Genomic DNA, 12,862 nt, shown 5'->3' on the forward strand with positions numbered 1-12,862 from the left:
TGGTTAGTGTTGTAAACATAGGGTTACAATGATTATTGTAGTTATACCATGGTAACCACTGATTGTAAGATCATAGTTTTACAGCACTAAAAGTTTAACCTTGATATTTGTTAATTTAAAACATGTGTACACTTTTAATACGGTAAACCATAATTATTTTTTCTTCTTCAAAAAGGAGGCTTTACTTTAGCAGATGTGTGATATAAGTTAACAGTTGCATAATACACAAAATGATTGGATCTCACATGAACTATATATTAAATCAGTTTAGTTTTGTCCTGTTTATTTCGAAATGTTAGGGTAACATGGTGGCTTAGTGGTTAGCACTGTCGTCTCACAGCAAGAAGGTCGCTGGTTTGGGTCAGTTGGCATTTTTGTGTGGAGTTTGCATGGTGTGGGTTTCCTCCAGGTGCTCCGGTTTTCCCCACAGTCCAAACACATGCGCTATTGGGGAATTGATGAACCAAACTGGCCGAAGTGTATGAGTGTGTGTGTGTGTGATTGGGTGTTTCACAATACTGGGTTGCAGCTGGAAGGGCGTCCGCTGTGTAAAACATATGCTGGTTAAGTTGTTGGTTCATTCCGCTGTGACGAATCCCTGATGAATAAAAGGACTAAGCTGAAGGAAAATGAATGACTGAAATACGCAAAAGAGGTGTAAACTTAGTCTGACGATGATTCTGACACAAACTATGAATGTCTATGTCGTATTTCTCCAAGGAAAGCATTATATAGAATATATGATGTACTTTTATACATATTTATTAAATTAATTTCGAAAAGTTTCCGTTTTAAACGAGATTAAACAACACTTGAACAGCCAATGATCGTCTGAAAGTATTACTGGCGGTAAAGCGTAACGGTATTAAGGCGTGGCTTAAGAAGACGCCGCTTGTCAAGGAGATATTTTTAAAATGCTCTTTAGGCTTTTATGTACACAATATTGTATACATACCTGTTGGTTTTTGAGTGAAATACTTCATATTAACTCAAATTGACGCTGTCTACGCTGTTATCTCTTCACCAAAGAGTAACGGAAAATTGTTCAAACTTACCCCACTCATCCTTCACGGACACCCTTTGTCTACTAATAGGCTCTCGATGTTTCTGACAGACATCAGCGGTAGCCAATAGAAACGCGCGGATTGCATCCCAGGGCGTTTCTTCAAAAGTTTATGGTGGCCCTCTGACCGGATATGAGAAGTTTCTCGCAGACAGTTTTCTGACAGCTGGACTTCGTGTTTGTTTTCTTTCAGTAAAGCGAAGGCGGGTGATGAAGTGAGTTTCTCTGAGCTCTGAGGGTCTGCTAAAGCTCGTCATCATGGGGAACCGCGGGATGGAGGACTTGATTCCCCTCATTAATAAGCTGCAGGACGCCTTCAGCTCCATCGGCCAGAGCTGCAATCTGGAGCTGCCGCAGATCGCGGTGGTCGGCGGGCAGAGCGCCGGCAAGAGCTCCGTGCTCGAGAACTTCGTGGGAAGGTGAAACTCTTTACACTGTTTACTGTTAATGCGGGTTTAGTTCATGTGTGTCGATTGTTTTATTCTGTAAGTATTTTGTTTATATTACAGTGTTGTATTGAAACATGACTCCCTGAGAAAAGTTCTGGTGAAGCTACCATCAAATAATTTAGCAAAATTACTATATAGAGCAAGATATCAACATAAATCTGGTTTATATGTGACCTTTTAAACTTTTGTCTGTAGTTTGGAGTAAATGTAATTGAATTTAAACCATATATGAGACTTGTGTACTGAACTGTTTTTGTATAAGAAATTTGCTTTGATATTTATTTATTTATTTGATTAGTTAGTTATTGTCTAGGTGGCCTACAGAAATAGTTTTTAATAAATGTCCCATTATGGTGGCCGACATCATTACGACTTCATTGCTGAATTCTGTTCTATTTTTTCAGCTTGTTTTCCTTTATTCAGGATTGATTTTGTGTTTATATTTTGTTCATATTATAGTCTTAAAAGTATAACATTCGGAGCAAATTTCTTGTACAACAACTAGCCATGGGCCGGAATAAGATTCTGAACGTATGATAACCTTCACGGTATTATGATTACTGCTCTAAAATATATTCTTTTTAAGTGTCTGCTTTAAAAACACAGACTTTTTACCTTTTTAAACACATTATATTTCATTTTGAGAAACATTTAAAATATTTTGGAAGAGTAAACATGTTGGGCTAAATAATTGAAATAAATCATTGACTTCTCCTGTCTTCATTTGTTTCAAAAACAGATTTTTTGCAGTTTAAAATGACATCTTTAGATAGATTTTCTGCTGGAGATGCTGTTGTGCTAAAAAACAAACAACAAAAAACATAAATAAAATCATGCACATACCATAGGAACGGTATTGCATAAAATGTTGATGGTTTTAAAACCTTGACATTTCAAAAGCATGGTTTACCTTGAAAACGGTTATCGTCCCATGCCTAGCAACAACATTTAAGTTCACTCATAAATGGTGTAGCTATTAGAGTTTGAGCTAAACATGTATGCTAAGTTGGTATAGAGGTAAAGTTGGTTTATATTCGCACCGTCAGACTTTCTCCTTAATAATGTGGTGTCCAGAAATGTATTCTTTGCAAATTCTAAATAGGGAAGTCATATAAGGAGCCAATGACTATCAAAGTACAACATTGTTCACGGTCAATTAGATAATGGTAATGTTGTCATACTTTAAGTCATGCTTGCATGAAATTTCAGCCCAAATAATCAAAGTATAGTGTGGGATCGTGTCACTGTTTAAAAAAAATGAGCGAATGTGCAAATGTAAAACTATTTACATCGTTTAATTTGAAAAGCTTTACCTCCGATTACCTGTTCAACGTCAGTGGTAAGAAAGTCATGTTAGTCAAACATTAACCGTCAGAAATATTCAGATGTCTTACTGTGCTCTTAAAGGGACAGTTCACGCACAAATTATACGTTTATCCTCATATTCAGTACTCATGTCTTTCAAATCTGAGTTTCTCTTTTCTGTTGAAGACAAAGCTAGATATTTTGGAAGTATGCCACTGAACAGCTATTGACATCAATGGGGTTGTTTGTTCCTCAGCAATTCATGCAAATGTCAACCTTTTTCATCAAACGTTTTCATCAAAATAGAGAAACCCGTTCTAGTGTTTTGTGTAGGCTTGTATTTAGCAGTACTGTAAAATACTCAGATGTCTGTCAATGTTTTCAAACAATTATATTTAATTTACCACTGTAAAATAATAATATTGACCTTTAAATGGTGTTTAAAAAAATAAAAACTGCTTTTATTTTAGCCGAAATAAAACAAATAAGACTTTCTCCAGAAGAAAAAATATTATCAGACATACTGTGAAAATTTCCTTGCTCTGTTAAACATCATTTAGGAAATATTGAAATATTTAAAAAAGAAGAAGAAGAAAAAAAAATATATGGTAAAATATATCCAAATAATACAAGTCAGATTATAGGACAGAAATTAGACAATTATAATGATTGGAAAGTGACTTTTTTTTTCTTTAGAAAACTGTAAAATGATGAGTATAATATAATTATGATTTGATGATGATGATGAGAGCCAGAGCAGTATTATTATATAAAGAAAAAAGCCAGGAAAGACAGTATATTAGAAAGTAATAGAGCTAGAACAGCAGAGCATTTTCATTCAGAAAAGAGAGAGAAAATGACAGAAGTGTTGCCAAAAAAGAGGAATATTTAGATCCCTGAGAATGACTAGACACTCTTGAACTTATTCTTCACCTACGAGCGGGCGCAGCCATTGGAATCTCTTTGGCTCAAGACTTCCGATCTCATTCACTTCCATTGATTTCTAGACGTTAAACACGGCTCATTCTGCTGCTTGATGTTGCAAACTGAGTTTTTTTTTATTATATTATTCCAATGTTTGTTTATAGTTATGAACACACTTGTTTGAAGAGCAAGCGGTTTGACCGTTTTCTGTTGTTTATTATTCCTAGTCATGTCTCCCATAGGCGACTGAATGGGCTCTATGCACAGCTAGAGTTTTAAAGCCGACGAATAACTTCCAGTGAAAGATTAATGTGACTATTGTCAATTCCACAAGGTTGTTTTTACAGCATTGATGTTGTAATGTAATTACAACAGACTCAGTTTAATCGACTTAAGCATTCATTCAGTTGTTCAAGCGTAAACGAGATGAAAGACCACTAGCATCGTCACTAGCGCAGAAATTCCATTGAATATTCTGGGGTAAAATAAACAAAATATTTTAAAGACATGTCAGGGGGAAATGGGATTTAATACAGTGCTTATTGTCGAATCTGAGACTCACAATCGTATAACAAGCAGTGAAGATTGCAGATTTTTAGAGAATCAGATCTTAATTTTGTAATGGAAAGACACCGGAAGCCCTTGGGCTGCATGACTGAAAATTTAAAGTCTGTATGCATATAGCCCATCGGAAGTTCTTAACCAATCGTGAATACGAGCGCACTTCCACATTGCCAAATAAGGTCAATAGAAGCAATGAAGATCATCAGAAGAGCGATAATATGCGAGTGCTGTGAAGGTGATAGATGAGTAGCGGTTTGTCAAACACAGAACAGGATTTTATAAAATAAAGCTATATAGAGTATATGAATAATATCAGCGCCTTCAAATAAAGTAAATGTTGTGGTCAAAACAGCGGAGAAGAGTTTTCAGACTGGTCTTTTCCATACATCACATATAGGTCAGTTTGAAAGAGGGTTGTAATAATAACATCAGACCAGTGACTCATAATGTGGATAACAGCAGCACACCGGTTTAAAAGGACAGATGTAGGAAAATAATAATAATAATAATAATATAGTAATGATGTGTGTGAGTGAGCCACAGATCAGGAGAATCATTCATCCTAAACACATGCCTGAAATATCTGAGCTCCACATGTGCTGACATGACATCTGCAGGATTCCTGACTAACCAACAGGAAGACAGACACACACACACACACACACACACACACACACACACACACACACACACACACACACACACACACACACAGCATATCCGTAATCAGTGTGTGGAGACTTTGGTCTGGGAGTGAAGCTTCTTTTCTGCTCATTTCTCTCTCTCTGTGTGTGTGCGTGTGTGTGTGTGTGCGTGTGTGTGTGTGTTTGATGGAAAGCTGCATTGAAAAAGATGATTCATTGCATTTACTCAGTTTTTTTACGTTACGTGGTTGTAATCAATTTATTTGGGCTGAATTTAAACAAACTAATTAAGTTGAACATTATTAAATTGAATTGTTTGTTTAAATTCAACACAAAAAAAAAGTTTGCAACAGTTTTGCATGCAACACTTTTCAGTGTGTTTCTCCATCTTTAATTTGTAAATAATTGTAATAATTTTAATCATTGTCGTGTCAAAGTAAACTTTATATGATATTACAGAACTTTATAATGCGTTCAGACTCAGAAGTAATACATCAGTGCAACATTTTACAGAAATGCACAGTCCACAGCGATGGATCTTTCAAAATGCTAACAAATATATTATTATAATTATTATATTTTCATGGGTGACACAGTGGCTCAGTGGTTAGCGCACTGTGACCTCACAGCAGGAAGGTCGCTGGTTTGAGTCCCGGGTGGGTCAGTTGGCATTTCTGTGTGGAGTTTGCATGTTCTCCCCGTGTTGGTGTGGGTTTCCTCCGGGTGCTCCGGTTTCCCCCACAGTCCAAACACATGCGCTATAGGGGAATTGAACTAAACTGGCTGTAGTGTATCAGTGTGAATCAGTGTGTATTGTGTTTCCCAGTGTTGGGTAGCTGAAAGGGCATCCACTGCGTAAAACATATGCTGCAATAGTTGGTGGTTCATTCCACTGTGGCGACCCCTGATAAATAAGAGGACTAAGCCGAAAAGAGAATGAATGAATGAATGAATTATATTTTTATACAATAAATTTTTATGAAACATGTTCTAACATAAAGCAATTAAAATATTATCTTGGACCTACATGCATATAAAGAACCTTTTATTTATTTATTTTGTTTATTGAAAGTGAATATTTGCAGCATTCGAGTGAACTTTCATTTGTTTAAAGGGCAGCTTTGATGAAAATCATCTTTTCTAAGCTGTTTGGACAGAGCTGTGTGTAGTATAGTGTGTCCACAGTCATACTGGAGTGATAGAAACACAATAAGTCTCGTTTTAAACACTCCTTGAGATTAAAATAGAATCCAGTGTTTTTGAGGCTCACTGCAGCATGACGTAGGGGTGTGGTTTCCCCGCCCACTGAACTGATTGACAGCTGCCATCTTTCATATACACATGTCCACAGAACTTTTTTTTGCAAGGAAACTGGTATTAAAATATTTAATAAATCTCTGTGATTTTTATTTTTTTATAAGTTTTAAACGTTTTTTTAAACAGATCTTGTTTGTAATAAAGAGCGTAAAATCGCTGTGTAATTCTTAACTGCTATAATCACCATGGCCACATGGGGTCAGTACATGCTATGTCCGTGTGTGTGTGTGTGTGTATAGACCATTTCGAGGGATGTAAACAATAACAATGGTTTTACATGGATTCTGAGAGTCCAAAAAGTTCCACATATTGTAAAACAATCTTATGATAACATCAAGGTATGATTGAATTGCAGATTCTTATTACAGATATGAAATAGTTTGATAACAAGCAGGAAATTTTCATGAGCCAATGACATCAGCACACTGAAATGGTCTATACTGCGAACAGCATTTGTGTGTGGCTCATCCTTTCAGAAAGGCTTGAATAATCTCCACCACGAATACATTTGCTGTCTGTCTCTGTCACTAACTGCTGTTTATCTGACGTGAGGCATGAGAAGCAGACACACACATGGGAACTGTGGGCGGGGAGAAGTAGCTTATTTGCATTTAAAGGCACAGGCTACAAAACCGCTACACTGTACAACTGTACAGCAAAACGAGCAGATTCTGGAGGCTATAATAAAGGACCTGATGTGTGTTTTGAGCTGAAACTTTACAAACACATTCTGGAGAAACCAAAGGCTAATCTGACATCTTGTAAATGGGGTAAAATAGGTGCCTTTAAAGTCATTGCAAAGTAATATTTTTATGTTTGTGGTGGAAATAAATGTCTGATTTCATGTCTTTGGGCTGTTTTTGAGCAATGTCAGATTATCAATTCAAGGGAGTTTTAATTTACATTGATACGTATCTATCTATCCATCTATCCATCTATCTATTCATCTATCCATCTATCCATCTATCTATCTGGATAGATGGATGGATAGATGGATGGATAAATAGATAATAATATATAGTAGGGCGACATGGTGACGCAGTAGTGCTGTTGCCTTACAGCAAGATGGTCACTGGTTCGAGCCTCGGCTGGGTCAGTTAGTGTTTCTGTGTGGAGTTTGCATGTTCTGGGTTTTCTCCGGGTGCTCCGGTTTCCCTCACAGTCCAAACACATGCGTTACAGGTGAATTGGGAAGGCTAAATTGTCCGTAGCATATGTGTGTGAATGAGTGTGTATGGATATTTCCCAGAGATGGGTTGCAGCTGGAAGGGCATCTGGTGTGTAAAATATATGCTGGATAAGTTGGCGGTTCATTCCGCTGTGGCGACTCCAGATTAATAAAGAAACTACGCCAAAAGAAAATGAATGAATGAAATGAAAATATACATATATATGAATGTATATGTATGTATAGTAGGGGAGTGACGAGATGCCGACTCCACGAGATGCGAGATTGGGTTCACGAGAACAAGACAAGATTTTTACTTTATTTTAAAGAAATCCTTAGTGATGAAACTATGGACTAGTCTTAGTATTCAAATAGTTAGCTAATATATGAACGGAAAATAGATTTTTATTCCAAAAAAAAATTACAAAATGCAAAACAATTTAGGTGTTTTTTTCATCAATTTGTAATGAGTTTACTTCCATTTTAATGAACATGCATATAGTTTTATGTATGCAATTCTATGTAACGAACATGCAAACACTGCAAAATATTAGTTAATATATATATATATATATATATATATATATATATATATATATATATATATATATATATATATATATATATATATATATATATATATATAAATGTAAAATAGCAAACTCTACTGACTGGCTTTTCCCCTATGGAGTATTTACATTGCAGATCTCGTTGGTCAATTCGGATATTGTGACAGTATCTGATTGTTTTGATGACCTGTTTACATTTATCATCTTTTAAAGGTGACTCTGATTGTCTGCATTTACACTGCACACGCCAAAGGCTTTTTTTAAACCAGTAGCTATTTTAATGTTCATGGCGTGATTTTTGCCCGAGATATATTATATTATATTATGTTATATTATGTTATATTAGTCCTACAGGATGGTAATAGTTTGATTGCGGTGTTTACATATCTGTACTGCACTTCAATAACTTTCAGCACATCTAAAGTGATATTCCATCACGTGGTAATGTCCATGGGTAATGTGTGTGGCAGTTGTAGGCTCTGCTTGGACATGAATAACGCAGCAGCCTTTGAACTCCGGTTAGAAAATAAAAGCGGTTACATCACACCTGCCCAGCCAACCGAGTGACATGTGCAACACAGAGGCCAGCCGTACCAGGTGTGCGCAAAGCACTTGATTTGCGGTTCAAATTCAATCCTGCTTCCTATCTTCAATGCTAATTTCACCCTCAAGCTCCATCATGCTCACATCTCAACTCACGAGACAACTTTTCACCTCGATGAGAAATCTCGTCGTGATTTAATCACGCTAGATCTTGTGACACCCCTAGTATAAATATATATATATATATATGTGTATGTATGAATGTGTATATATATGTAAATACAATTTTTTTTTATTGGATGATTGTTTGACAGCGCTAGTAATTTAATGAATTCTCTATAACAATACATTTGAGTAAGTTTTCACATCACACCATAGTTTTGTTGTTTGTTTGTTTGTTTGTTTGTCTTGGGCTGTGTGTAAATGCAGTAACACTATGGTAAAGCCACAGTATCTTACAAACTTCAGAAACTGACTCATTTATAAAAATTTGCTGAACACACACACGATATGCTTTGAGTTGCACAATATAGTCAGCTCTGATCTTTTTATTAAGGAACTGTTATCTGGGTTCAGACAAAACTGCAGGGCAAACACTTTGTTTTGAAGACTCTGAATTCATTGAATTACTGAAAATACATAGTGTGTGTGTGTGTGTGTGTGTGTGTGTGTGTGTGTGTGTGTGTGTGTGTGTGTGTGTGTGTGTGTTGTGTGTGTGTGTGTGTGTGTGTGTGTGTGTGTGTGTGTGGTGTGTGTGGTGTGTGTGTGTGTGTGTGTGTGTTTCAGAGATTTTCTGCCGAGAGGATCAGGAATAGTCACTCGCAGGCCTCTGATTCTCCAGCTGGTGAACAGTAAAGCTGGTAAATAAATGCACTAAACATTTGATAAAAGCCACAGTGTAGTACATGAGGGATTGTAAACGAATGTGTGTGTGTGTGAAGAATATGCAGAGTTCCTGCACTGTAAGGGCCGCAAGTTTGTGGACTTCGATGAGGTCCGGATGGAGATTGAAGCAGAAACAGACCGAATCACTGGATCTAACAAGGGAATCTCTTCAGTGCCGATTAACCTGCGCGTTTACTCGCCCAACGGTAATGACACACTTTAAGCTGTGCCTGATATTCTATATTATTTGATGTGAGTCAGTGTGAGCTAACGACACCAGTATGGCTAGTCTTGATTTAGTTTGACTTTAATGAGACGTGCAGAAGTTCTAGTTTTGGATAAAGTGCCATTGATTATTATTTATTTTATAATTACACTATTTTTGATTGTGTTTGCTCTCTTCAGTGCTGAATCTGACGCTGATCGATCTTCCGGGCATGACGAAGGTGGCGGTGGGCGACCAGCCGCAGGACATCGAGTACCAGATCCGGTGAGAGCAGTGGGGTGAAGGGAAGCTGAAGTGCTGAACTATTGGCAAACTCCTCCTTCAGAGACGAGACCTTTCTGTCTACCTTTGATTTACCTATCTGACTACATTTATATGGACATCAGTATTCAGATTTACCTTAATCTGAATAAGACAATAATAAGATTAAGGCGTTTACATGAGCTGCCTTTTGAATGTTCTTTTCATGGTCCTGTTTTACATGTCACATAGATTGATTAACTTCGTTCCGTCACCACACTATCCACATTTCCTCTGGAGTTTCATGTAATTTTGGGTGTTTCATTCTTAATTTGTCGACTTTAACTACAGTTCAGCACTTTCTCATTCAGAAACATTTCATTCATGCCCCCCATGACAAACTGAGGTGTTGGATGCGAGTAGGAAAGAACTTCCACATTTCACACTGTGGGTGTCTGTAGTGCTTCACTGACTCGATAGGTGCAGAGAATAGTGTCAACCAGATGTGTATGTATGGACAATCCTGTTGCCAGATGCTGTGAAAAGTCCTCCACAACGATAATAGTTTGACTGCGGTGTTTACATGTCTGAACTGCACTTTAATAATGCCAGTAAAACAGGAATACTCCACATCTCTTAATTAGTTAAGTGTTAACTTTAGTTCCATTGTGACCCTAATCTGATTAAATTAATCAAAATCTCTGTTTACATGGTAGACTCCTAATCAGAGTATTAAAAGCGGAGTATTGGTAAACACACTCATTGTTTACGTTAGATCTGCAATATATATGGTTTCAGCATCGATATCAGAATATACAGGGTGGGCTATTTATATGGATACACCTTAATAAACTTAGTGGGAATTTCACAAGAAAAAACAACGGTGTGCTTGGTTTAAATGTAACTTTATTCTTTCATGAGTTATTTACAAGCCCCCTCACATATACTGATATGCCACAAACAGGCATTAATATCTCCAACCATTCCTATTTTATTAAGGTGTATCCATATAAATGGCCCACCCTGTAGAATGTGCAATAGTCGCATCACAGGACGTCAAGCAATTAAAAAAAAGTGAATTTAAACCGTTTGCCGCTCTAACTAAAATTAATTGTGTGTAATTATGTAATGAAGACTCTAGGGTGTTATTTTACATTAGACTAGTGAATTTTTCAGTACTGTTTAGCACTGAAAAGCATAAAGCACTGTTTATTTAATGTTTTATCTTTGTCCTATTTTTTCATCTGTCATTTAATTCATTATTTATATATATATATATATATATTACACAGTATATCTATCTATATTTAGATATATAGATAGATAGACAGACAGACACAGGTATCAACGTAAATTAAAACTCCCTTGAATTGATAATCTGACATTGCTCAAAAACAGCCCAAAGACATGAAATCAGACATTTATTTCCACCACAAACATAAAAATATTACTTTGCAATGACTTTAAAGGCACCTATTTTAGCCCATTTACAAGATGTCAGATTAGCCTTTGGTGTCTCCAGAATGTGTTTGTAAAGTTTCAGCTCAAACCACCCATCAGATCCTTTATTATAGCCTCCAGAATCTGCTCGTTTTGCTGTCCGAGTACAGAGTAGCTGTTTTGTAGCCTGTGCCTTTAAATGCAAATAAGCTGCTTCTCCCCGCCCACAGTTCCCATGTGTGTGTATGCTTCTCATGCCTCACGTCAGATAAACAGCAGTTAGTGACAGAAACAGACATGAATGAAGCTGAAATGCAGCTCACTAGTCAAAAATACAGAGTTTATTTCATGTATTCGTGGTGGAGATTATTCAAGCCTTTCTGAAAGGATGAGCCACACACAAATGCTGTTCGCAGTATAGACCATTTCAGTGTGCTGATGTCATTGGCTCATGAAAATTTCCTGCTTGTTATCAAACTATTTCATATCTGTAACAAGAGGCAATTCAATCACACCTTGATGTTATAACAACTATCATAAGATTATTTTTCAATATGTGGAACTTTTTTGACTTTTTTTTTTACCTTTTTTGGATAGATATCATCACAATCAGTGTAAAATTATTCATTCTTTCCAAATGCTAGTTGAATTATAATCACAATATTATTGCAATATACTGTATATCAACAAGCTGAAAAACAAAATATTGCAATGTCAGCTTTTTCCTATATTGTGCAGCCAGGGTTTACGTTTAAATAAGTGGCATGTGGAGCGGGATGCATTGACAATAATTAATTGTATGAAATGCAGCCTGAAATCTCAAACACAGTTTTAAGACATTTTAAGACCAAATTTAGATGTTTTTTTTTGCTTAACCTCCTCGGGCTTGAATGTCCACATATGTCCACATATACTTTAGCTCTTCAGTGGCTATTTAAAATACTTTAATGTTTTATATCTCGTTACAGACATGCAGTGTCATCCTGCAACTGTTTTGCAGCATATCAAATGTCCCAAACACTATTTTAACTGTCCAAAATGGGGGAAAATGTTGTTTTTACTCTCTGATAGTCAAAGCATGTTAAAAAAAAAAAAACTAATGTTATATATGCATTAAAAACAGTCAGGAAAAAGTGTTTTATGTCAATTCAGACCATGAGTCCACATATATGGACATCAGTTTTCTCTAAAAGTACATCATATCAAAGGAGTTTTTATTCTAATTAGGTTCCAATAAGCCCAAACAGCAAAGAGAAATAGAAAATGCATGTAGAAAAACAGCTTGGGCCTGAAGAGGTTAACGCTGAGTGTTTGTTCTGCTCAATTCCTTTTACTGCCAAACACATCTCTGTTTTTAATGACTGCAGAAGGTTTTTATTATGAAATGAACTCTCTGAAGGAGATATTCAGCAAAGGAAAGTTGTAGAATTTTTATCATGTATTAACACTAATTTATGTATTCATTTGTTTGTTGTTTTTAATTGTATATTAATGATATGTTCTTAGCATGAATATGTGTGTTCAG

The 12,862-nt window shown here is 36.2% G+C and overlaps 1 protein-coding gene across 2 annotated transcripts in view; it reads left to right on the forward strand.

Moving 5' to 3' along the window:
- Positions 1-1,184: 1,184 nt before the first annotated feature.
- Positions 1,185-12,862, forward strand: part of dnm2b (dynamin 2b) — a 76,030-nt gene continuing 64,352 nt past the window's right edge. Inside the window, exons 1-4 of one of the 2 annotated variants that reach the window (XM_056454391.1) lie at positions 1,185-1,482; positions 9,333-9,406; positions 9,488-9,637; positions 9,837-9,921. In XM_056454391.1, coding sequence (XP_056310366.1) covers positions 1,322-1,482; positions 9,333-9,406; positions 9,488-9,637; positions 9,837-9,921 — 470 coding nt within the window. In that variant the 5' untranslated portion in view covers positions 1,185-1,321. The remainder of the gene's footprint in view (positions 1,483-9,332; positions 9,407-9,487; positions 9,638-9,836; positions 9,922-12,862) is intronic. The other variant, XM_056454383.1, reaches the window with a different exon arrangement.

The sequence above is a fragment of the Danio aesculapii genome, chromosome 1, assembly GCF_903798145.1.
Source record: "Danio aesculapii chromosome 1, fDanAes4.1, whole genome shotgun sequence".
In the NCBI taxonomy this organism is placed as follows: domain Eukaryota; kingdom Metazoa; phylum Chordata; class Actinopteri; order Cypriniformes; family Danionidae; genus Danio; species Danio aesculapii.